Source organism: Strix uralensis, chromosome 14 (genome assembly GCF_047716275.1).
Source record: "Strix uralensis isolate ZFMK-TIS-50842 chromosome 14, bStrUra1, whole genome shotgun sequence".
Classification (NCBI taxonomy): domain Eukaryota; kingdom Metazoa; phylum Chordata; class Aves; order Strigiformes; family Strigidae; genus Strix; species Strix uralensis.
The window spans coordinates 21,940,643-21,964,000 of record NC_133985.1 but is presented as its reverse complement, the minus strand read 5'-3'; the positions used below and the strand labels follow the sequence as shown (position 1 = coordinate 21,964,000).

The following is a 23,358-nucleotide window of genomic DNA, read 5'->3' as shown; positions in this document are numbered from 1 at the left end:
TTTACTGTGCTGCTGCCTTGCGCAGCACATGAGTTACGTCGCCGTAAATGTCAGCGTGCAAAGGCCAGCTGAAGTACGAGGAGTTTTCCTCCGAGGGTTGACAACTGGCTGGGATAGGGACGCCACAGAAATGGTGTCACGAGGGAGAAGTGGGGAATAAACCAAAGAAGAAGCTGGAAGGGGAACTGTGCTTCAGGGCTTTCCTCAGAGCAGGCTGAATGCGTTCAGGGACGGGGGTTAGCTGCCTCGCTTAACTGCTCGTTTTCCTTTTTGTGTTGTCCACTGGTGACTTACAGTGGTCACCATTTGGGATTTGACTGAAGAGTGGTGCTGATAGACATGTAAGAAGCTAAAAGATTTTCTAAGTTTAAAGATCAGCCTAGAGGAAGGCGTGGAGTCTAGGGAGGAAGGAGTGTCAAGGGACCATGAGGAGGAGGAGGGAGGAAGGAAAGGAAGAGCCAAGCTGTGCACTGTGCTGAGCAGGGATCTAGAGTTTGGGTGGTTTGGCTGGGAGGAGGGAAAGACAAGGAATTAGAGAAGGGCAGTGGCTTGTTCCCAGGACCTGGAGGCAGAAGAGGGTTTTCAGAAGCAGAGTTTGTTTGGTTTTTTTTAAGAAACGAAACAGAAAGAGTGGCCCGGGGTGCAGAATTTGAGATCTAGAGGTGCAAGAGTGGGCTTGGATTTGGGGAGCAAAAAATTCCCTTTTGCCATGTAACCCAGTTGTCTTTATCTTTGGGATAATTTAACTGAAAGGTCATATGATACTTGATCTCCTGCTGCGGCAATTTCTTTCACTCCAAATGTCATATTTATCCCAAAGTAGAAAAATGGCATGCTGTTTTAAACAAGCTGGGATTAACCACGTGTTCTAATATACTTCAGCACTGGATAAATGTTGAACAGCAAATTGCTTTGAGGGATTAGTAATTGGATAGTGAGCCTTTTGCTTTTAGGTGAGTTGTGTGAAATGGAGACTCTGGTCTCTGTCGGGCTCTCAGTGGACAGGTTTCCAGGCTGAGCAGACAGCTAAAGCTGCAAGCACAGAGGCCGAGTCCCACCTTCTTAGCTCTGCTTATTCTCTCTAAACAGAAACAGAAGGATACTAGTGGGGTGGGGGAGCATAGGGTTGTCTTTACTTTCACTGACCTCTGAGTAGCTGAGGAACTTGACAACTCTGGAAGTAAAGGGAGAATGTAGTGCTTGACAGCTGCCTTTAACAAAGATACCTGGATTTTAACAGCAGCACTTGAAGTGAAGAAATGAATGCCTGTTCAAGTTACTCTCATGCCCTAGGTGGATGCATACATTTAATGACACATTCAGACCAATGCGTATTAATAAAGCAAAACAGTTAATTTATCTATTTTGGAATAATTTTTCAGCTTTGCTGAAAAACCTGTTCCGGAAATGAGGTACAGAGCTCTTGAAGAGTGGTAACTTTGCTTGGAAATACAGATTTCTCTATCACTACCACAACAGTGGTATTTGAGCACCTGCTGTTAGAGAGGTAGAAAGGAGAAAAGCATATGATGACATTTCTCTTTCCTTCTGTCGCTCACTACCCTAGCACACATGCACACAGTCTGGATTTAGTTCAACACACCAGGCTCCTTTCAACTTTCTTATTATCCCCAAACCAAAACTTGCCCAGCAGAAATTCCTCTTCCTGTGCACAGCACTGGGCATGTTCTTTCCACTTTCTGAGGAATTTATAGACCTCGTGGGCAAAGAGTTAAAGGTCTTTGCTGATAGAGATGGAGAAAAGAGATTCCAGAAGCAGAACTGTAGTAGAAAACCTCTTTGTACCCTGTTGTACTATAAAGACATTTTACTCTAAGTTATCTCCAGCATTACCTGATAGGTCTCCAAGACTTTCAGCAAAAGATGACCTCTAATGTAAGAACTGTGACTGCCAGGAAGTCTTTGGAGCTGGGCGGTATCTGCAGCGAGTTGGCAGAGAAAGAACAAAGAGTGTGACCACAGCAGGGAGAGCAGCGTGGCAGCCAGGAGCGGCAGCTGCCCGCGGCATCCTTCCAGCAGATGTTCTGCTCTCCAGCAAAAGCCAGCATTTTGGAGGACTCCAGCAGCACTCTGCCTGGGGAGCTGATTTGTGGCAACCATGTCTGTTTGGAAAGAAAATCCACAACTTTGAAACTTTCCCTTGTACAGTTCTTAAATAATTAGGTTACCTTTTTATTGTTGGAAACCTGGCTTGAATATCTTTGGAATATTATATTGGAATGCAAGTAACCCCGCTCCTTTGATGCATAATATCTTCAGATATGTAGCATCTAAAATTTCATTGACATTTGGAGTCAGAAACCACAGAGAGAGGGCCATTGCAGGTACTTGATCTCACTGTCCAACAGGTTGATTCTTAAGCACACGCTAAGTCTGTAAAAGAGCAAACGCCAAAATTCATCAGTCAAATGTATTTTAGGAGGGATTTACTGTTCACAAGGTTCTGAAAAGTGGTATCTGAAAGATCCTGACCTCCTTTACAGAGTCCTTGCAGGAGTCTTGGTTCATTAAACTCCACTGCAAAGACCAAACAGCCGTTTTCCCAGTTTGCTATTTAAATTAGGCAGCTATGACTTCAAGATACCAGGCTCCCCAGTGGATCTGGGGAAGGCTGCTGTGCAGAAAAATGCAGTGATAATGAGGAGAAATTATTTAAAAGGAAGTAATTTGCAAACTTAGCTTATTTTTTTTAATGCACAGAAATTTTTTTCACCTGTAGAAATGCATTTACTGGCTTTACAGTCTCAAGGAAGCTTAGTTATAATTGTAACTTTTTAGAAGGAACTTTCAACATCTGATGGAAAATGCAAGCTGAAATGTGGTTTGCCTGCAAAAGCTTCTGTAACCCTGTGGATTTTATGTGGTTTTATCACATGATGCTTGCCTAGCCGAGGACATTGTTGTTTGTGTCAGAGATAAAATGCAATTCTAGTTCACGAGTTCCTACTGAAGTCATATGATGATCATTCACATGTTCCAGCCATTGTGTACTGTGCTCAAGCCGCAGATACTGGCCATTAGCACATCTACATATTGCATGAATTCAACGTACTCACTGCGATGTCGTAATGAGAGGATACTACTATGGGAGGCTGTATGTGCAAGGAAAGCACAGGACTCGGCGGGTAGTGAATGCTTCCTTCCCCTCTGCCACAGAATTACTGATTTGTCTGCACATTTTTCCTTAAGGCTTTCTGCGGCAGCAGCTCTCTAATGGGAGCAGCAGTGCAGACTGCCGCATGGAGCTCGATAATCCCTGACATTTTCTGCTGTTTTGCTAAAGCTCACCCACAGTTACGGCCAAATAAAAGTCACCTGCCCCTAATTGTGGGTGAGAGATAGCCAAAAAAAGGCAAAAAAAAAAAAAAAAGAAAAATGTACCCTGCGCAGCCTAGGACGGGGGCGTGGGATTCCTGTCTTGTCCCTGATGAAAATCCCTCCACAGCAGTGAGGGCACTCGCCTTTTTGTACAGTTACTGCTGATTATTGAGCAGAATCTTGAGTTACCACCCTATGCCTTGGGTATTTCACACTTTATGCCTTTTCCTTTTATCGTAGCTATTGAAAATTGAGATGCACTTACGTTTTTGAATGAAGTGGGAGCTTGTGATGTGGACCTGTGAGTCCAGAGATGAAGCTGTGGCATATAACAGCCCTCCTGTATTTCCATCTGTCCCTTGCTTCCAGCAGGGTTTGCTTCCAGCTTCCTATTACTGTTTTGGTGATTGTATAGGAAATGTTAAGAAAGTCGTAGGGCAGAGTTAGTAGGTAATTTTGAGCAGTGTTGACTGTTTCTGTCTCCTAGTGCTGCCCACCAGCAAATGTAAATAACGCCAACCCTGTGTGGGTGGGTTGAAGTGTAATGAGTATGTGAAAAATAGGTCGAGAGTGGTGAAGAGGGCTGCCTGAAGCTGGTGTAAATGGCATTAGCTAACGGGGGTGCTGATTCTGCTTGGGACGCTGAGATGCGCTGGGGAAATCGCAACTGGTTTTAAATACTGAATGACACAGTAGTGGAGCATCTCCTGTGCCAGTGACTGGTAATACTGCGTGTGTAGAGCGGACACAGATCCCACCCATCCTGTATGTCGGTTCCAGCTCCACCTGAGCCCTCCTAACTCCCTTTTTTGCTATGCTTTCTGAATCTCTATCAGAAATCACCCCATGGACCATTTCTCCATCATTTTATGAAACTTTTTTGGCTTCTCTGTAACACTGTGTTTTTCAGTTTTGTCCATTTTCAGCCTCACAGTTCCCTCATACCGAAAACAAGAGGAACGTGTCACCTCTGTGCCACTCTTTGAAAAGACTAGGGGACTTAGACACGGCTAGGGAGAGATCTATAAAAATAGTCTCTTTTCTCTCCACTTATCCTCGTAGCATGAATCTCTCTTTAATTCCCTGTTGTTCTTGCTCGGTTATTCCTAATCAGCGTGTTTTCCTGTACGTGATGAACTGCTCCTTGTGGTGATCTGGCCGGCATCGTTGCTCTGGAGGGCTGTGCCCATCACACTGCTGTGTCACCTCCACCCCAGTGGGCACAGGGAGCAGGATGAAGACAGCTGAGGCCTATTGTTGCCATCCTTCCTTTATAGGCATTGGTACCATCCTTTCTTCTAATCCTGGGTCTAAAAAAGTCATTTGGAAAGCTTCAGAGGTGGATGGCCACTTAGGAAAATGGAGTTGGAGTGACCTGTTGGCTACTGGCGAGTTGGAAGTAAACCAGCTCAGCTTTGTTTTGCGCAGCCAGGCTGCAGGAGACACTAATACATGTTCTGGTAACTTTTCCTGGGGCATAAGCCTTTCAGCTGTTAAATATCTTACCTAAACAGGCAAGTGCAATGCTGCTAAACAGTGATTTCAGGTCATGGGTCTTAGTGAGTCACACATGTTGCCTGTATTTCAGAAACTCTGCAGTGATGCTCAGGTGAGAGTTTTTGGGAAATGTTGCCAACTGAAGCCTGGAGGAGACAGCTCTTCTTCCCTGGATAGTTCAATCAATTCGTCCTCCTCGTTCTCTGATCCTAAAGAACAATGCCCAAAATACCAGGTGAGTCACTCTTCCTTTTTTTTTCTTTTTCTTTTTTTGATAACCCATGTCAAATACTAACAGCAGGTGAGGTACTGAATGTTGTAAAATGCTTCAAATTAGAGACTGGTGGTGGAGAGCAGTTTTCAGTCAAAATCAGACTTTGGTTCTGACTCAGTAATGTTTAATTCTGTAGCTTTGGGTTTGAACAAGTCTAAAACCAACCAGCTGGTTCTCTCAGGATGTGTCTTGAATGGCAGCGATTTCTCCAGGGCATTTGTTCTGTCTTATGACCTGGGTGATAACACTCATTCAGTACAATCAGACTTGGCACAAATATCTTATCTTGGTATAGATGAGGTAGTTTATTTTACTTTATTGCTAAATGCTAGGAAAGTAACTGAGAAATGTGCTACCTGTAGGGATAGTCTGTGTAACAGCTTTATAACAAGGGGTTCGGTGCAATTGAGTTACGTTTTACATAAGAGATTTTGGCCATGAGAGTAGCTAGAGTCATCTGACACGGATATATTTCTGTCATCTCTCCTTCCATGGATCACAAGTGTTTTATATTAAGCCACCCTAAAATAGAACTAAGCCCTTCCACCCTTTGTAATGAAGTAATTGTGTGTTTGAGGGAAGCTGCTATCTCCACAACCTGTTCTGAAGTACAGTACTACTGATGTCTTAATCTACCGTAGATATAAATGAAGAACCTTTCAGTGCTGACTTTCCCGCTGTCACGTTAGCTCTCGCTATATTTGGCGAGCTGTGTATTCTTGTTTTCTCTTTCTCATCACACTCTTTTCCACAGCTTTAGTAAGGTGGCTGAAGATCTGTTTTCCATTCCTCCCTTCCTGGAAGGGCGTTTAGCTGCGGTTATGAAAGGAAGAGACATTTCTGTCAGCAGCTTCCTTCCAGCACAAAATAACCTCCTTCGTGAATTGTGTGACCAAGAAAAATGATGCCCCCCACTATCCAGAAATTGTCTCTCCTACTGGGCAGGCTCTGTGCAAACAATGGCCAACGTTATTAAAGGAAATTAATTTTAGTGGTTGGCATGACAGTATATTTTAAAGCTGTGGAAAGTTTTGCCTTTTAAGTCCCCATTTCCTCACACGTATCACTTAGTCAGAATCTTACTGAGTTGAACTGAAATGATCTGTGGCTATGTGAGCAGCTCAGAAGGTGTGTGAGAAACTCTCAGCTTAAGTTGGCCTTCCACAGTGCATTCGTTGTAAACTATCTACTGCGTTCCCCATACTCCTTCCAGGCTTCCCCAGCAAGTGAGCAGAGAGCCATAAATACGAGAGTTCTTTACTGCACAGTAAAATTTGGTATCGTGTAGGCAGAAGGGCCAGAGTAAGTTTGACCAGACCCTGGTCAGCCTGGCATTTCCTATCTTCTCACTGCTGTGACTGGTAACCTCAGAAGTTACTTAGTGTATTTGCAGTATTTGTGAGTTCTTTTGTTTGGTTTTCTTAAAGCTGTAAAACCAAAATCCAAATAATACAATGCTATAGGGCTTTTTAAATAGTCCTTTATATTTCCTAGTTTAAATACACTTTGACTGTATATGAACAACTTTAATTGCAAGGTGAAATTTTGTTCCAGGCTTTGATATTTTTAATTATGTCCTATCCAGATCCCTCACAAATGTGATGTGACCCCATTAAGATGAAGCTGAATACAGCTCTAAGCTTGCCCACAATTATTTGCAAATTTTGACACCAGTGTTACCTCTGTACCTGCTTGTCAGTGTATTCTGATTTGTTGATCACAACGTTTGACATTTATTTCTGTACTGTGTTTTTAGTTTACATATGTACTTAGTTATTTTTAGGACAATATGTACAGAAAGTGGAATATTAAATGCTGTAAATATATTCAGAAATGTAATTTCCAAATCATGCAAATTTTACTACCTCTAATATGCTAATGAGCGCTAACAAACACTTGTGGGTATTTTATGATCAGTTTTTATGTGAGCTTGTAAATATGACCTAGGGAGTTGGTTTGTGTCCAAGCTGTCAGTGCCGGAGGTTGTGCCCTTTTTGCCAGATGCTCCTTGGCTATTTTTTTGTTTGAGTTTTTAATATTTAACCCCTTTCCTCAGTTGATTGCACTCTCCTTTGGTCTTAAGTGACCTTTATTTTGCAGCATTAAAGTCCCAAAGAGTTGAGCTGTAGCAGTGTTTTCATATTAAGTGCATTAAATATGTGCATCTTCTCTTGTGCATGGTAAAATTATTGTCATTAAGTGTAGATGAAATGCCAGACTGAAACAGGCCATGGGTGCATCTTATCACACTCTTTGCCTTCAGCATTGCTTGTCTTTGTCTTTCAGAGGAAAGGGAAACCCCTATAATTAAATTTGAAAGCAGCTGATTTTCACTTGCTTTTTTAAATTCGGTTGCTTGACAAAGAAAATCAATACTTAAGGTATTTTTCTACAGCTCTTTAGAATTGGATTTTCACAACAGCAGAAAGTTGAAACCAAACCCAACCATCAAGGGCTTGACATGTATTCAGAATGAGTCCTTCAATTGGAGATCTGCAACAGATTTAAAAACAACAATCATATAACATTTGGCTGTAGTAATTTGCAGTGTTCTTACTTCAAGATTTCATGACGCTGGCAGACCTATCATTTCCCGGATGCTTATATTTCCTTGGAGCTGCTGGGTCATTCTGACTGATCTGAAAGTCGAGCTTTTCCGGTACTGCCTACGCTGCACCTAGGCAGTATGATATCCTGGGAGGGAAAGATGGAAATTTCTCTGAGACCCAGCTAATGATCAGATTTTGCCCTGTCATAGAAACACTAACAAACCTTGCAATTGTATCCTCATTTTTATAACTGTGGTTGCTACTTTTAGTCATCCCCTGTCTTCCTTGCAGTGATAGCAGATTTCAGAGGTTAATAGTATGTCTGTTAAAGTACCATCATCTTAATTGAGAGTGCTTGAGAAGAGCTAAAAATTGAAAAGTGTTATAAGTGTGTTGCCTTTTGGCTGATTAGCATTTCCTTGTTCCTGCCCTTGTTCTGTGGGCTCGCCTGAGCAGAAACATCGAGTGGTCACTTCCATATCGCTCCTTCCTGGTGGTGGGAATCGGTGGTGTGGGCAGCCTGGCCTCGGCTGTGCTCTGAGCTCACCGTCTGACGTGGGGCAAAATACTGAGATCGATTCCAAGCCTGTGAGGGAATCTGGGTGAGGATCCTGGTTGTTCAGAGCTTGGATAAGGGATATGGAGATACGGCAGTTAGCATTTTCCAAACACAAGGTTATTTCTGTGGCTGGTTTTAGGGAGCTTTTGGAAGGATTATTCCAAGGAAGTGTTACTAGTTGTCATGTACCTCAAAGGAAATGTATTGCTGTCTTGCACACTACCAAAGTACCTCACCAACGAACTGCCTGAGCTCCATGAGTGAGCCATCATGATACTTTAAATTTTACAGGGCAAGGCACAAATGGAGTGCCAGCACTAATGTTCTGCTAGCCTAGAGATGAAACAGCCCTGGATAAAGGGACAGTAATCTCAGTCACTGAAAGTATACAAATAAGATGACTGTCAGCTGAGCAGTCATCTCCAGTTGATTGCCCTGAGTAACTTTTTAATTTTAGGTTTTTGTTTGCAGTGTTTGATCTAGCCTGTGATGCGGCATGGTGACGTGCCTCCTTTGTATTTAGCCAGTATGCCTTACAGCAAGCTCTCCCCAGCCAAGAAGCAGGAATTGCACAACTTAAGCCTGGCATCATGATGCTGCAGCTCTTTGCTGGTACCATCACAGGAGCACCAGGGGAAGACGCATCGAATATAAAATACCATCCATGGATAAGTTATGAATCAGTCACGAAAGCACTGGTCCGACTTGGCTCCAGTGCACAGTCTATGTAAGATCTCCAGTGAACTTGTGGTTCTTCTTGTCAAGCAGACACAAGGTTTAGACTTAATGGTTCTTCTTCAGTAAAGCATGTTACCACACCTATAAAACTTTTTGGTCCCCTGACTCAGCGCAGTTTGAATCTGCTTCCCTCTGATGCCTGTAGACAGGTTGGGTTTGTTGGATGGTTTAGCTCACAGCCAATGTGAAGATCACTTCCTATGCTAGCATTATCTTTATTGAACTGTTCGACTTAGCCTCTTCAACAGTGCTACACCAAGATATTTTGCATGTTTATCTTTCAAATAAATAATCTTTTCCTTAGTTGTATGTTGCCTTAATAGAAGAGTGCTTCTAAAATGCTTTAAAAACAAATGTTGGTGGGTTTTTTTTGCAGGGTTCTCGGTGCTCCTCAGATGCTAACATGCTTGGAGAGATGATGTTTGGCTCTGTGGCCATGAGCTACAAAGGCTCCACATTGAAAATTCACCAGATCCGGTAAGATTAATTTTGTTGCTGCTGGTCTTTTCAGAACACTTACTCCTTAGTGCTAGTATGTAATGAATTAAAAGTCACAAGTGCAGAGTAAAAGGAATTTCTGGGTTTACTTTAAAGTTTTTTGCTGTCACTTTTGACACAAAAGGCTGTTACGTTGTGTTTAGGTCTATAAAATTGGAAGGGTTGTGAAATGGAAAGCAAAGCCTGTCTTGGCACTATGTTTCTGACTGACATCTTCCTTTTCATCCTCTAGCTCACCTCCTCAGCTCATGCTCAGCAAGGTTTTCACAGCTCGCACTGGAAGCAGCATCTACGGAAGTCTGAATACGTGAGTCCATTACAAACTGTCTATTGCACATGAGCAGGTGAATGTAAGAACACAGAAAACTTTTTTTGGACCCTCCAGATTCTTGCTCTGAAAAAATAACTTCTTGTTCCCTGATGTGTTACATCCTGTCAGTAGTGTCCTCCTCACCTTCCCCTCGCGGTTGTCTTCACATCAGTTTGCTTTAAAGGAATGAATGAACCATTCCTTTAATGCTGATATGGTGGTGCTTGATATCGTAAGGTACAAAGTACCTGCAGCCACCAAAGGAGAAGGGCTGAGGACAGAACACTGGAGTCGGAGGATTCAGTCCAAGATGAAGAAAAAGACGTTAAAAAAAAAAAAATCTGGCTTCAGAGGGTTCAATGTTTATTTTTCCATGTATTAATCGACCCACCTGAGAACGTGGCTTAGGCTGTGAAAGCTTTGCCTAGTGCAAGCCTGCGTTCTTACCTTGCCCGTTCCGTTTGGGCTATCATGAAGTAACACTATATTCTACTGAAAGGCAAATCACTGGCTTTGTTGTATGTTTTATGTTTGTTACAGGTTGCAGGACAGTCTTGAGTTCATTAATCAAGACAGCAATACATTAAAGCCTGACCACAGCACAATTATGAATGGACTTCTTGGGAATATAGGTAATTACAGACAGATTTTATTTCCTGATATTTTTAATTGAGTAATCGTAGATTCTAGAATATGGAAGTCTTCTAAATAGAATCAAATTTAAAAAAAAAAGCCAAAGACTTAACAGAAAATTAATGTTGGTGGGATTCGGAGGAGAAAAAATCAGACAGTTCAAGGAATTAGCAGTGGTTCAATATATACAGCTGTATATGTGTATATAAAATAAATAGATAATAGAAATATTTCTATATACTTAAGTTCAAGTACAGAAAATGTTGGAAAGTAACAGTCTGTAGAACTTTCTAAGCAGCATATCTCAGATGAGGCAGGATTGATTCTGCCTGGCTCAGTTCCCCAGTTTTATTTTCGTTAATAATTTTCATTCTGCTCCGTACTCTGGCCACCCGAGTGCATGTGGCCGTGTGTTTTGTACTAGTCTAAGTTAACCTTGCACAGTTGCACTGGAGTTTTTGATTAGATTGGACGGGATTTCTTTTTATTCTCTCCTCTCTCCCTCTGTCTGACCCTGGAAGTGAAGCAGTCTTGAAAAACCATCTGAGATCTTTAGTTCTCGGCCTGTGTGGAGGTGCTGGGGGTGAAGGCTCCACGGACATTAGATAACAGAGGGGAAGGTTGTGGCTTTTCCCCTTGGGGACAGAAGACCTGACAGTAAAGATACTGCCCTTCAGCGCTTGGTTGTCCAGTGTAGCAGCCTGAGGAGCTCTTCAACACGACCTCCCTTTCCATTGGTTTAGAGGGTTGACTTTCCAAGAAAATGTCTGTTGTAGCAAGTGGAATAGGGGGCTGCTTTTTACGTTTGCTTTCCAGAATATTGCTGTATGTAAAATACACTTTTCTAGGGTTGGAAGTAAGGAGTGAATTTGATGACTTTGTTACTCTAGCTGGGTTTCTGGCTTTGACATGGTCCTGATTCTTGTTGGGTGTGCTTACTTCTCTCCTTCACACTGACTTTGATAAGGCTACACCTAAGCATGGGCTTAAATGCTTTTCAGGCTCAGAAGCTGTATACCTCATTAAAATCATTCCCAATAGTCCATTTGTAAAGGAAACCAATTAAAGCTCAAAGAACCTATTATCTATTAAATGCTTCCTGAATTTACTAAGTCAGAAAGTTTAAAAGATGCATTTTCTTAATAGTATTCTTCTCAGACTTCAATTGTGATTTTTCACAGTGCATGAGTGAATGAGGCACCTGATCCAAGAGACAGCAACTCGCTTCATCTACTTTTAGGGTTTTGTTGTGGTTTGTGCCTGGCAAAAGTTTGCTGTATCACCCGTGTGATCTAAACTCCCAAGTTCAAATGCAGCTAACGCAACTGTTAGGCGTGGACTCGATACGATTTAGGTGTAGCCAGTGCCACACGTTGGTCTGTGCCAGGCTCTTCCCCACCGAGCAGAGCCCCGAGGGCTGCCCAGGAGGTGTAGGCACCGCGGCGCAGGGGCGTGCAGCAGGAAGAGGATGCTGAAACTTTCTTTGTAACTTTGCTGCACAAGTTTTCGGTGGGTTCGACAGTGTTTGTTGACAGTTCCCGTTTCAGCGTGGAGGGAACCATGGGGGAAGTAGGTAAAGAAGTTAATCTGTAACTGCAGCATTTCCAACAGCCGTGTTCAGTAGCAGAGACTGCTCCTGACTCACTGGCTCTCGCCAGCCTGTGATAGGAGAAGGGTCCGTGTGTTTTGGTTGGGAACTATTTGCAAGCTGCTTTTTTTAGATACACCGGTTTAAAAAAAAAAAGCAGCGCTGGTCATGTCCTTCCTTTTAGTGAGTGAAGACCTGAGAGAATGGAAGGGAGCTTTGTTGAGGTGCAGCCTTCGTGTTTTGTATAATCAGAAAACTTTTGAGCGAGCAGTAGCTTCAAATTTAGGAGAGGGACTGGCAATTAACTCATTAAAAATACCCATGCATTTTTCCTGGCTCTGTGTGCAGTAAATACACTGGTATATCTACCATTACTTTTAAAATGGACTACTGAGACTGCTAACATTTATTTTCTATATGATCATTTCACTAAACTGATGCACTGACTGTTCTCAGAACAGCTACTTCAGCCTGTAATTTTCTGTTGGTTTTACTAAGACGAATTTCTGCCTGCCTTCTCCCCCTTCCTCCCTGTCATCTTCAGCGACAGTGTTCCTCAGCCAGCCCACCAGTGTGGATGTTACAACAAACACTGTACTCCACGATGAATCTCCTGTTTGTGATCAAGTTAGGCTTTGAGCCTGCATAAATTAATAATTTTTCAACTTAAAAAAAGCCCAAAACCCTTGGAGAGAAACCCCATCCTTGCACAGGAGACAGTGTAAAGCTGGGTCTATAATTTTAACTCTATACATACTATATCGTCCAACTGTAAGCCATATCCTTGAATCAACATTCCTGTTAAGCGCAAGAGCTGTTCTCCTGCATACATTAGTCTGCATTTATGTTGGCTTATATCTTCTCCCTGCCCTGGCCCCCTCCCTACAGACTGTTCTGCTTTACTAACCTCATTCTTTCATGTGTATTTTACGTTTTGCCATGTAGGTCTTTCACAGCTTTGCAGCCCTAGGCGGGCATTCTCAGAGCAAGGTCCGCTCCGCCTGATCCGGAGCGCCTCTTTCTTTGCAGGTTTGCAGTGTGCTGTGTGCTGTGCTGTGTGGCTAGTCTAGCTGGTGTGACAAAACTGCCTGGATTTGTAGTTTAGCCCTGGAAATAAGATTTTCATTTTGGTTTAAATACAATATGGACAGTGATGTCTGCTCTCTTACCTTTTTGCATACATGCTTTAAATCCCCAGGGGACAGCAGGCATTTTAACAGTCCTCATTGGGGTTGGTTGGCTGTGTTGTTTTGTTTTGGAAATTTATATATTTAATGGTGGATTTCGTATTTCTGGAAATAATATTTCACAATAGTGTTCAAGCTATTTTGATCTGGACTTGTTTCAACCACGCTGTGAAAACTCAAGCTAACCTAGCTTCATTTAAAACTGACATTTCTTGCTTTTAGTGGCGGGGTCTTATTTCCATGGCTGAGTAGCTTTTATTTCACACAGATATTTGTAAAATATATCACATTTAAAGACTATTGAGCCTCAGACACTTTTGATCTTGTGTACATGCAGACTGTGAATCTGGACAGCTTACGGCTTAGGTGAACAACCAATGCACTGCTCACAATTTTAAAGTATTTATTTTCCTCAAGACAGCGTTGTAAAATCCTTTTAAAATTATATATATAATACCTGAGAAAGCTGGTATATGAATGAAGTCGTGTTTATATTGGTGTTGGTGGGTTTTTTGTCTGTATGCTGAGTACTACCTGTGTACCAACATCCTTTCGGTACATTAAAATTTCACTGAAAAATATCTGTGTAAAGAAACAAAGTGTGCTAGTTGTAGTTTGTCCTAAAATAGGTATATGGACTTCAGAAAAAATACATACAGGCTTTTCAGAGAAGTGCTTTGGCTTGTTCAGCTAAGCAGCCTTTCTTGGTGATGGCCTTGTGCAGTGCTGTTGATCTGAATTAATGAGCATGTTTTTGTTTCATTAATTACATGGAGATCTGCAAACAAGAAAGGAACTGTATATTCCCCTGCTAATTGGTATTCCTTGTTTTACAGTTCATAGCAACCCTATGGATATGCCTGGGAGGGAGCAGAACGAGGACAGAGACAGCGGTATAGCACGATCTGGTAATGTCGGTTCCATGGGTTAACTCTGTAGACTCCCAAAATTATTCAGTAACCTTCGTCACTGAGATGTCTAGACATCATCAAACAGTTTCTCCTGTGCTGAAATGTGATTGTTCTGTTTTGTTCTTTATGAGCATTAATGCATGCCTGTATGTACACGTACTATGCGTTGTAGGCGTCAGGGGTGTTGCGTTAGGAACCCCACAGAGGTAATCTGAACAGCAGTGCCATTTATTAAAGCACGCTGCAAATAAGCAAGCCAATCTCAGTATTGAAGTGAATTTGCAGCATTTCTAAATGATACTTTCCAAATTGAGGAGGACGGTAATGTTAAAAGATGGACTCGCCTCCACGACACCCTCTCTTCCCCCCAGTTTCAGGTTATTGGGCACTTAAGGTTAGGCTTGGAAAGGCTGGTAAAGGATGTGATCAACGTTACTCCTTTCCACAAAGAATTTATTTCCCGATACTCAGGGTTGATGAGCAAGGTGCAGCCTGTGTGTTGCCTATTATGTAAAGCTGCAGGACTGTCCCACCCTTGTAGTGCTTGTATATCTTGTTAATGTTATTATAAACTGGTTATTTTTAGATAAGAAACATAGATAAGCAAAAGAGAAGGCACTTGAGAAGCAGCACCAGTTTATCTTGAGGGGCTTCGTTTAGTTGCTGGTATTATTTTTCCAAACGCTCTTTCTTCTGGAGAGATTTTTATTTATTCCTCTTATTATTGCAGCATCTCTTAGCAGTCTGCTCATCACTCCGTTTCCATCTCCGGGCTCTTCGTTTAACAAAAGCTGTGCTAGCAGTTACCAGCGGCGTTGGCGTCGCAGTCAGACTACCAGCTTGGAGAATGGGGTCTTCCCTCGATGGTGAGCTGGGAATGAAAATGCTGGTTGCTGCCCATAAATTTTCCACCATTGTCAGCTTGATTCTGCTCTTGCATATGTACATCTGCTCTTGCTGTTGCTTTCTGTGGGGTATTTAGAGGTGTAAGTCAGGCTGCGCTTCAACGCCTGATCTTTTTTAGTATCTGTTTTCTTCATGGCATTCATTGTTTTGCACTAACTAGGAACCCTTCAGCAAAATATAAACCTGTAGGCTGTACTTCTGAGGATAAGAAGCCCTAAAATCCTACTCAAAACACAGATTCTTGGCAGAGGTGGGAGAGAACTACAATACCATATTCTGATCCCACAAACACTTTGAATCTGGTTCCAGCTTTTGTGATCACAGGATCAATTAATGGTTGCTTGTAAAAAATTGCAAAGTGGATGTTATCAAAGGTGATGATTTGACAGCACATGCAAACGAAAGGTGTTTATTGAAGTTAAATGTTCAAGAATTGAGTTACACAGGAAACCAAGGTACAACTTTAAGCGGTGGATTGCATTAACTTTCTATTTTTTTCATGCTTCAAGGTCCATGGATGAAAGCTTTAACTTGTCAGATGACAGCTCTGGTCCTAGCCCAGGAATTGTTAGGAAGAAAAAGATAGCAATTGGAGTTATTTTTTCACTCTCGAGAGATGAAGATGAAAACAACAAATTTAATGAGTTCTTTTTCTCACACTTCCCTCTTTTTGAGAGTCACATGAACAAACTGAAGAGTGCAATAGAACAGGTAAACACAGTCTCTTTTGATGTTTGCACTTGTATTGCTGTATGTTCCCCCCAGCCCTGTCAGATTTAATTCCTGACTCTTGTTACTAGTTCACAAATGTGGGATCCACTTGCTGTTGGGTTTGGAATTGCACCAGAGAAGAGTTTTGCTCCACAGCATCTCTGATGGTGTTTCTTATTGCTAGCAAAAGCAGAACAGAGGGTGAGGACAGAGCACGCTGTGTTACAGGGATGGCTGAAAGCTGGAGCAGTCACTGGGCTGTGCAAGCTCCCAGCAAGCCCTGGATCAGCTGAGGGGAAAAGGTGCTTTTAAGGCCACCTCCACCTCCCTGCTTCAGCTGTATCTGAGTCTAGTGGATCGCAGGGGCAGAACCTATCCCGAGGCTATTCCAGGCTGTAAATAAATATCGAGCTCTTTTTCTTTCTCTGTTTTTTAATCCCCTGATTCCAATGTGTAGGAAATTTTCAAAGATCTGAGTTTCAGTTGTGCGGTTAGGTTTGCTTCAAATCTCTCTTCTAGGAAATACTTAGTGGTTACTTCACCACTGCAGTGAAAACTTTGACCCCTTTATGCCTTGAATGATGAAAAGCACAGAAGCAGCAGAGGCCGCAGATGTATGTGCCTCACCTATCTTTCCTCAGATATGAAAGTTGGCACTTATACCATCGTTTTATCACTTAAAAAAAAATTATTTGCATGACTAGTTGCATAAAAGATAAAGTCAAACACATGACTTTGTTTTCCATTTTCTGTGCTTCTGCAGCTATGTGTTACTTATCTGTTTAATGATTGTTTTCAAGGCTATGAAAATGAGTCGTAGATCAGCTGATGCCAGTCAGCGGAGTTTGGCATATAACAGAATTGTTGATGCCCTTAATGAATTCAGGTGAGCAGTTTGTCTCCTGTCTTTTGTGTCTGTCTCTTCAAAAGCCCTCAAGTCTGTTTGAGAAGGATCTTCTCCTTAGTGCAGGAGAAGTAGCTTAAAATGTCTAAAGTCTTCTGCAAAAGTAAGTACAGTAAAAGGTATTGGTGAGAGGAACGTTATATTCTGTTTGTGTTTGTAGATTTTGCCAAGTGTGCATTTCCATCAGGGCTCGGTGTGAACAGGACAGGGATGATCTGTGCTTTAGGTGGTAACGAAGCTCCCAGCAGCCTCTTAAATTATCTTTTATGGCCCGTTGAGAGGGGGAAAAGAATTGCAAAGCCATGTTAGGGAAATCCTCCTCTAGTGTGCATTTTCCTGATGTGTGAGCAAAGCAAGACCTTTACCCTGCTCTAAATTCTGCTCTAAAGGCGTTTCAGATAACCAGAAACCAAGCAGGAGGACTATCTCTTTCACACAGTAAAATGCAGTACTGTAATCTCTTGCTATCAGTACCTGCAGAGCGTCTCTGTTCAACAGTTAATATACAAAGTAACGCAGATAAGCACATCCCTGGCATTTAACTGTATTTTCTTTCCATAGTTTAAGTCATGGGAAGGGAATTAAGATGAAATCCATCTGTTTCAAGTGATTCATCTCCTCTCAGATGGGAGTGGCAGGGTGCTTCCTTTTACAACCAGTGTAGAGCTGCTTTTTAAAGACATCATAGAAGACAGTGCTCTGATGTTGTGCAAAGAAAATCCTGACATCAGGATGTGTTTTACTGAACAAACAGTGGAGGATCCTGAGGGCTCACTCATTTTTCTACAACTCCACTTACTACCTGAATGCCATGGATTAGGTAGTGTTGCAGGATGAATGCATGGTATATTTTTAATTTTTTTATTATTTTTTAGAACCTCACCTCCGGGCAGTTGTGAGGAAGGGCAGAGGATGTGTTTGGTAGGGACAGGAGGCAGGGAAGAGCGAGCACGTGGGCCTGCGGTGAGAGGTGGATGGGATAGGCTGTGCCAAGAGAGGGAGCAGAGGGAGCTCGTGACTGCTGGGAGCCGCTGGTCCTGCCCAGGGGCCCCAGACGAGTTTGGCAACTCAGAGCAGCCACGGTGGTTCCTCCGCTCCCTTCTCACCCACAGCCATTTCCCTGCATTCCCGCCCCCTGTTAACACCACCTCCCCAGCTGTTTTCCCCAAAATTCCCCCAAAACATTCCCCCTCAAGATACATTCAGCGGACTTTGCCTGTTCTCCTTTGTCCTTCCAAGTTAAACAGTTCCAGAGTGGTGGGGAGGGGCGCGTATCCTGAGTCAAACGTAGGAAAAATAACCCTGAAAACGCAGGCCAAATCCCCCCTTGCTGGCTTTTTCCTCCTGGGAGGGAAGCTCGGTGGTGCTGAGCTGGGATGGGACGAGGAAGGCTGCTCTTGTGGGGCTGGGGAGGAAGATAATGTCCCACCGGAGATGGGAGGATTGGCACTCTCCTGAGCTGCTGTGAGACGCGATCACTCACATGACACGGCCGTTGCGTAACCAGCACTGGAAGCATGTGTCTAACTACCAGTTTTATGCAGAGGTTTCCATGGTGATACAAATATTACTCTTTAATAGTGTAACGAGGTAAATTAAATCCAGTTTAATTTCATATAAATGAATTTCCTGGGGCAGCAGACTTTGGCAATTCTGGGGTTTTGGTTTTTTTTCTTTTTTTTTTCTTTTTAAGTGGGTGCCCCCAGCCCGGGCCGGTCCTGCAGGCGGGCAAGGTCCTCGTGCCTCTGCGGTATCTCGGGGTGTCACTGTGTGCTGCCATCGAGAAAAGCATTTCTGTAACATGCAAGAGCCACTTGCTTTTCAAAGCGATGCAATAGGCGTCTGGTAAGGAAGAAAAAAAAAGCGTATTTAAATACTGAAGGTTGGATGTGATTGGCACAGGTTCAGCAAACCCATTTAGGCCACTATTATCTCTTTAGGCGTCTGCTTTCCCACTGAAGTCACGGGGAAGTCAGGAGCCCGAGTCCTTTGGTGAACCTGAGACTTGCGTTGGTTCCTGCCCTCTTAGCAAATTCTGCTGGAGGGAAGAAGGGTGCTGACTTCAGTGGGTTGGTGTTTCTAAAACATAATCTTGTGCTGGTTTAACTCATTGCAGTCTTTTTTTTTTTTTTTTGAGAATTTTTTTTTTATTTTAATAAAAAAATCCCCAGACTTTCAGAGGTTCTCAAGTGTAGCTGATGATTAGAATAACCTTCAGTCACTGGGCCATGGGGGACCGGCCACAAGCTGCCACGCAGATCAGAGAAGGGAGGCAGGAGTGTGGTGGTTGTTACCGTCACCTCCTGCCACCCAAAATCCCCCTCTGAGGGAGGGGGCTGTGGCTGTAGCTCAGCCTGCAAGCAGGGTTGTTGTAAGGAGCTGGCTGCAGGGTCACCTGACTGGGGGCTGAGGGGGAGAAAAGAAGACAGCAAAACAGACCCCTTCCTTTGCTCTTGTCATCTCATCCTGGGGAAAAACAAAGCTGCCTTCTCTGAAAGGCCTAGGCTGCTTCTGCAGATTGATGCTATTTGCCATCAGTGTGGTGCCTAGCTCCAGGCATACCCTTGCATCATTATTCACTTTACAGCAATTTTTAATTTTCTAAAGCACTGATGGATTTAGCTATTAACACTTGACTTAGAGGCTTAAAGCTCTCTTTGGATGTCAGCTGTGCAGACACATGACTTACGAAATAAGCTACTGTACTTGCATAAACATTTCAACTCCCCCGGTCCCTGAGGCCAGTGCAGCACATTGATAATACAGATTATGCATCTGACTAATACCTGTGTGGCAAATACACAGACTGGCAGGGAAACACTGAACGCGAGGCCTAGGGAAACACCTCTCTCTGCTTTCTGGCAGCCAGATTTGATCCTATTTTATGCCAGTAATTTTTAAGCAGCTTATGCTGCTGTGAACTGAGCGGTGCATTCTGCTCAGCGGTGCGGGCTGGCCCCTGTGCCAGCACGGGCACGGGGATCGCATGGGCTCCTGCACTCCTCGCAGCAATTACTGCCTTCATTTTCTTTTCCCTTTTTAAGGAGAAATCATCTATGGAAGGAGGGAATGAGGATAGGGAGCAAATGCATGTTAAGTAAGTTTTACAAACGGCTGATTTTTTATTTTTTATTTTTTGAAACAACCCCTAAATTGATGCTGAGCTTTGCCGTTACGTTGCCACTCTTGAACAGCAGAGCAGCTCCGGCAGCGCTGAGGGTGGGAAGTGTTTCTATAGGGAAGAAGGGGGCTGCAGAGGGATGCTCTCCTCCCCCTCGTCTGGTTTGTACAGCGCCAGGGAAAGATGTCTCAGACTGGTATGAAAATCCAGGACAAGGGCCGGGGAGGTTTGCGGCCGCGTTTGGGTGAGGGGGGGGGAGCGGGGAGCAGCACAACACCTGACCCGCGGTCGTGCCGCGGCACCGCCACCACCGTCGTGTCTGCTTGCTGCTCGCCCCGGTGCCATCTGCGCCCGCATAGCAGACAAACCCCCAGAGGGTTTGCAGGAGGGGTTTTTGCTCGGGTCTTCATTTTCGTTTGGCTGGGCTGTGCTTTGTTGGGTTTCAAGGCGTTGTTAGATGCGAAGGTGTTTCCTGAGGGGCTCCCCCAGCCCCTGCTGCACCCAGCATGGTGCCGAGGTGCCCCTAAGCTCCAGGCTGGAGTTCAGCCTCCCAGAAGCATTTCCAAATATAAACCATTTTAAATGTACTGGAACCCTCAAAAGAACAGGCTCTCATTAATTGAACTTTCCCTTGCATGCCACTGAGCTGGTGTGCGTGGGGGGCAGCAAGCGGAGGGGAGGGGGCTGCTTGCTGCAGATGGCCAAGAGGAGTCAATTTGATTTTTAATAGTTGTTACTTTTTAAATCCAGTTAACTTCCCTGTAGTGTTTTGGAGTTTGTTGTTGGTTGTTTGGGTTTTTTTAATTTTTATTTTTGTTCTTTAATAAATGGAAGGAGAGCGTTTCCCTCCGTGTTTGCAGAGCTGGAAAGCAGTTAATCCTTGCCCTTGGTTTCTGTGCCATTGCTGCCTGCGCTGGCATGGAGGGTTCCCTGCACTGCAGTCACATGCCTGCTGGCCGCCGGCCAGGGCAATCTGATCTCTCTCTGAGGAAACACTATCAGTTGCAGATGCAGCCAGGGTTACCAGAATAGTAAATAACGAATCACAAGACTCGGTCTATCTTTTCAACGAAAACAAATATTTTAATATGTTGGTTTTAGTATAGAAGTAGTTTCTTTTTTCAGAACAGCTGAGCTGCAAGAGGCTTGGCTTGGGTTGGTTTGCATATGAAGGAGAAATAAGCTGTATTTTACATTAAGTTTGGCAATTTATCTTCAGTTTCTAAGGTCAGCTGCGTCTGGGGGGTGTAAGTTCCAATACTTGTTTTGAGCTTTGAAGTCCCTGGACTTGGGGTTTGTCCCTTTCTTTGGGCCTCTTTAACATCCACTCCAGTTAATGGGCTGTGAACAGAAAGCTTTCCCTTAATAATCCCACCTCTAGTCCCTGCTCACTACCGCAGAGGCATGAAATCCTGGTGCCCCAGCGGCGCTGCCGGAGACCCTCTGGTTGCCCCCGCGGTGTCCCCGGCTGCGTGCCCCGCTCGTGGCTGAGCTGGCCGGGCTGCCGTGCCTGGGTCCCTAACCAGGCCGTGCGTCCCGCCCGAGGGAGGGCCAGCAGCCCAGGGCAACGCAGAGCAGCTCCAGAGCAGCTCCGAGGCTGCTCTAACCCCACCCAGCACAGCCAGTCCTGTGGGTGCTGGGGGTCTGGTGAGCACAGAGGGAACTTGACTTTCCCCCTGTCCAGCCCATTGACTGTTTTCTGGCTTTCCCATCGAGCTCGTGGAGTGTCTGAAAACCCGACATCGGAGGAAGACGGGCTTGATTTTGACTGTTGTGAACACACATGATGGATTTTGCCTTTAAGGAAAATCAATAGAAACAATAAGGTAGAAAATGCCGCTGCCCCCCTCACTCCCTTTCTCCTTGAGCAGTCCCAGTGACTTCGGCACGGTGCACGGTCACCTTTGCGGCCCTTTGGGGAGCTGCTCTGGGGGGCTCGTCACCGTACAGCTGCTTCTTTCTCTGCCAAATAACCAGGGAGTAACTCCTTCCTCCCCTGCCTGCCCCTCGTACCGGCGCCGTGGCGTGCAGCTCGGCTGCTGACGTGCTGGGCTCTCGCTTCCTAGGGAGTTTCACTTTAAACACTAAACCACGGAAGATTTGGCAGCTGCTGCTGGAGTGTGTTTGCCTGCCTGACGTGCACAGCCATTGCTTTTTTTCTGGAAGTGTCTAAATTTTTAGACCAACATATCCAGAGAAGATCTTTATAAATCAGGGGTGGTACTTGGGATAAATAAATCTTTGTCATGTAAAACAGAAATACCTCTTCTAGAAAAAGTAGTGCATTAGGTGGGGAGCAACCTGAATTGATCAGTCATTTCCTGTATTGTTTTTGGGTTTTTTCTGGCTTACATTTTTACTGTGATGAAAATACAGGTTCCCATAGTGTCATAACATAGGCATTGTACTTAAAACAAAACTGTAATTTAGTTTAGATTTTAGAGGAGTGTAACAGTAATCTGAGGGGTTTGAATCTGCTGTTTTACTGCAGAGCCAAAGTTTTAATCATACATTTGCTGTCCTCTGTAGAGTCAAAAAGGATGTGGGTAGGTGCATAATCCTTGAAACCATGGGGTGACTTCGACTCTCATGTGCTATATTTAAAGCTGAAGAAGTAAGCTGGTCTCCTGCTCTACAAATCCACACTTTGGTGGGTTTGGCCTGGAGATACACCAGTTTTTTTAAAGCAAGGAGGAAGTTAAGGTATTTTTATAAGTCAGATACACATAAACTTGCCCTAGTCATAAATCAAGCAGAACTATGGAGGATTTACATGTTTTGAATGAAATGGAGAGAAAAGAGGGAGATAACAACAACGAAAAGTCTTTCATTTCTTCTCCATTTGGAACAGGGCAGCTCTTGACTTCTGACAGTGAGTGTTACCGTGTTTGGGAGCAGTTTAGGTACTTGCATGAAGAACCTGTGAGGCTTCACTCTGCAGGGTGGAAGGGTGAATTCGTACTGTGTAATGAACAACGTGGTTTGGGTAACGGTTGGTGAGAGAAATTTGATTTCTGCTAGAAATGACAGCTGGAACTGAATGTTGCAGTAAATTCTTTGGGTTGGGATCTCTGCCTTTCTGCTTTTTCTTTAGTCATCTGGATTTTTTGGTTTTGTTTTTTAGAACGACTATTTGCAATCTCTACACGATGCCACGGATTGGGGAGCCTGTCTGGCTTACTATGATGTCAGGGACACCAGAAAAGAACCAACTTTGCCACCGCTTCATGAAGGAATTCACTTTCTTGATGGAAAATGCTTCTAAAAACCAGTATGGTGGATTTTAGATTTTTTCTCTTACATATGTGTTTATGCCTTTTCATTTCAAACCAATTTTTGAATCAGTTTTTAAAATCCTTGTAGTCAAAGAATCAAAAGCCCATCTGTAAATACCTTCTTCCTAAAACAAAAAATAAATAAGAAAATACCTCATTAAATGCCTGCTGCCCCATAATCCTCTAAATCTTGGTAGAGGCTAAACATTTGAAACATGTCCGTAGGAAGCGCGTGATGGGCGTGTATGTCTGGAAGGGGGTGAACATACCTTATGAAATGCATTAATCTACCTTTCAAAATCAGTTATCATATGATGAGCAAGGTTAGACATTCAGTAAGAGCCGTGTCTGTAATACT

The 23,358-nt window shown here is 43.7% G+C and overlaps 1 protein-coding gene across 3 annotated transcripts in view; it reads left to right on the top strand.

Annotated features, from left to right (window-relative positions):
• FNIP1 (folliculin interacting protein 1) overlaps positions 1–23,358 on the top strand; it is a 69,682-nt gene that overhangs the window by 34,376 nt on the left and 11,948 nt on the right. For 2 of the 3 annotated variants that reach the window (XM_074883253.1, XM_074883254.1), the window contains exons 3-12: positions 4,928–5,071; positions 9,333–9,433; positions 9,687–9,761; positions 10,305–10,396; positions 12,931–13,014; positions 14,009–14,080; positions 14,814–14,949; positions 15,499–15,700; positions 16,501–16,586; positions 22,850–22,996. In XM_074883253.1, the coding sequence (XP_074739354.1) occupies positions 4,928–5,071; positions 9,333–9,433; positions 9,687–9,761; positions 10,305–10,396; positions 12,931–13,014; positions 14,009–14,080; positions 14,814–14,949; positions 15,499–15,700; positions 16,501–16,586; positions 22,850–22,996 (1,139 nt within the window). The remainder of the gene's footprint in view (positions 1–4,927; positions 5,072–9,332; positions 9,434–9,686; positions 9,762–10,304; positions 10,397–12,930; positions 13,015–14,008; positions 14,081–14,813; positions 14,950–15,498; positions 15,701–16,500; positions 16,587–22,849; positions 22,997–23,358) is intronic. The other variant, XM_074883255.1, reaches the window with a different exon arrangement.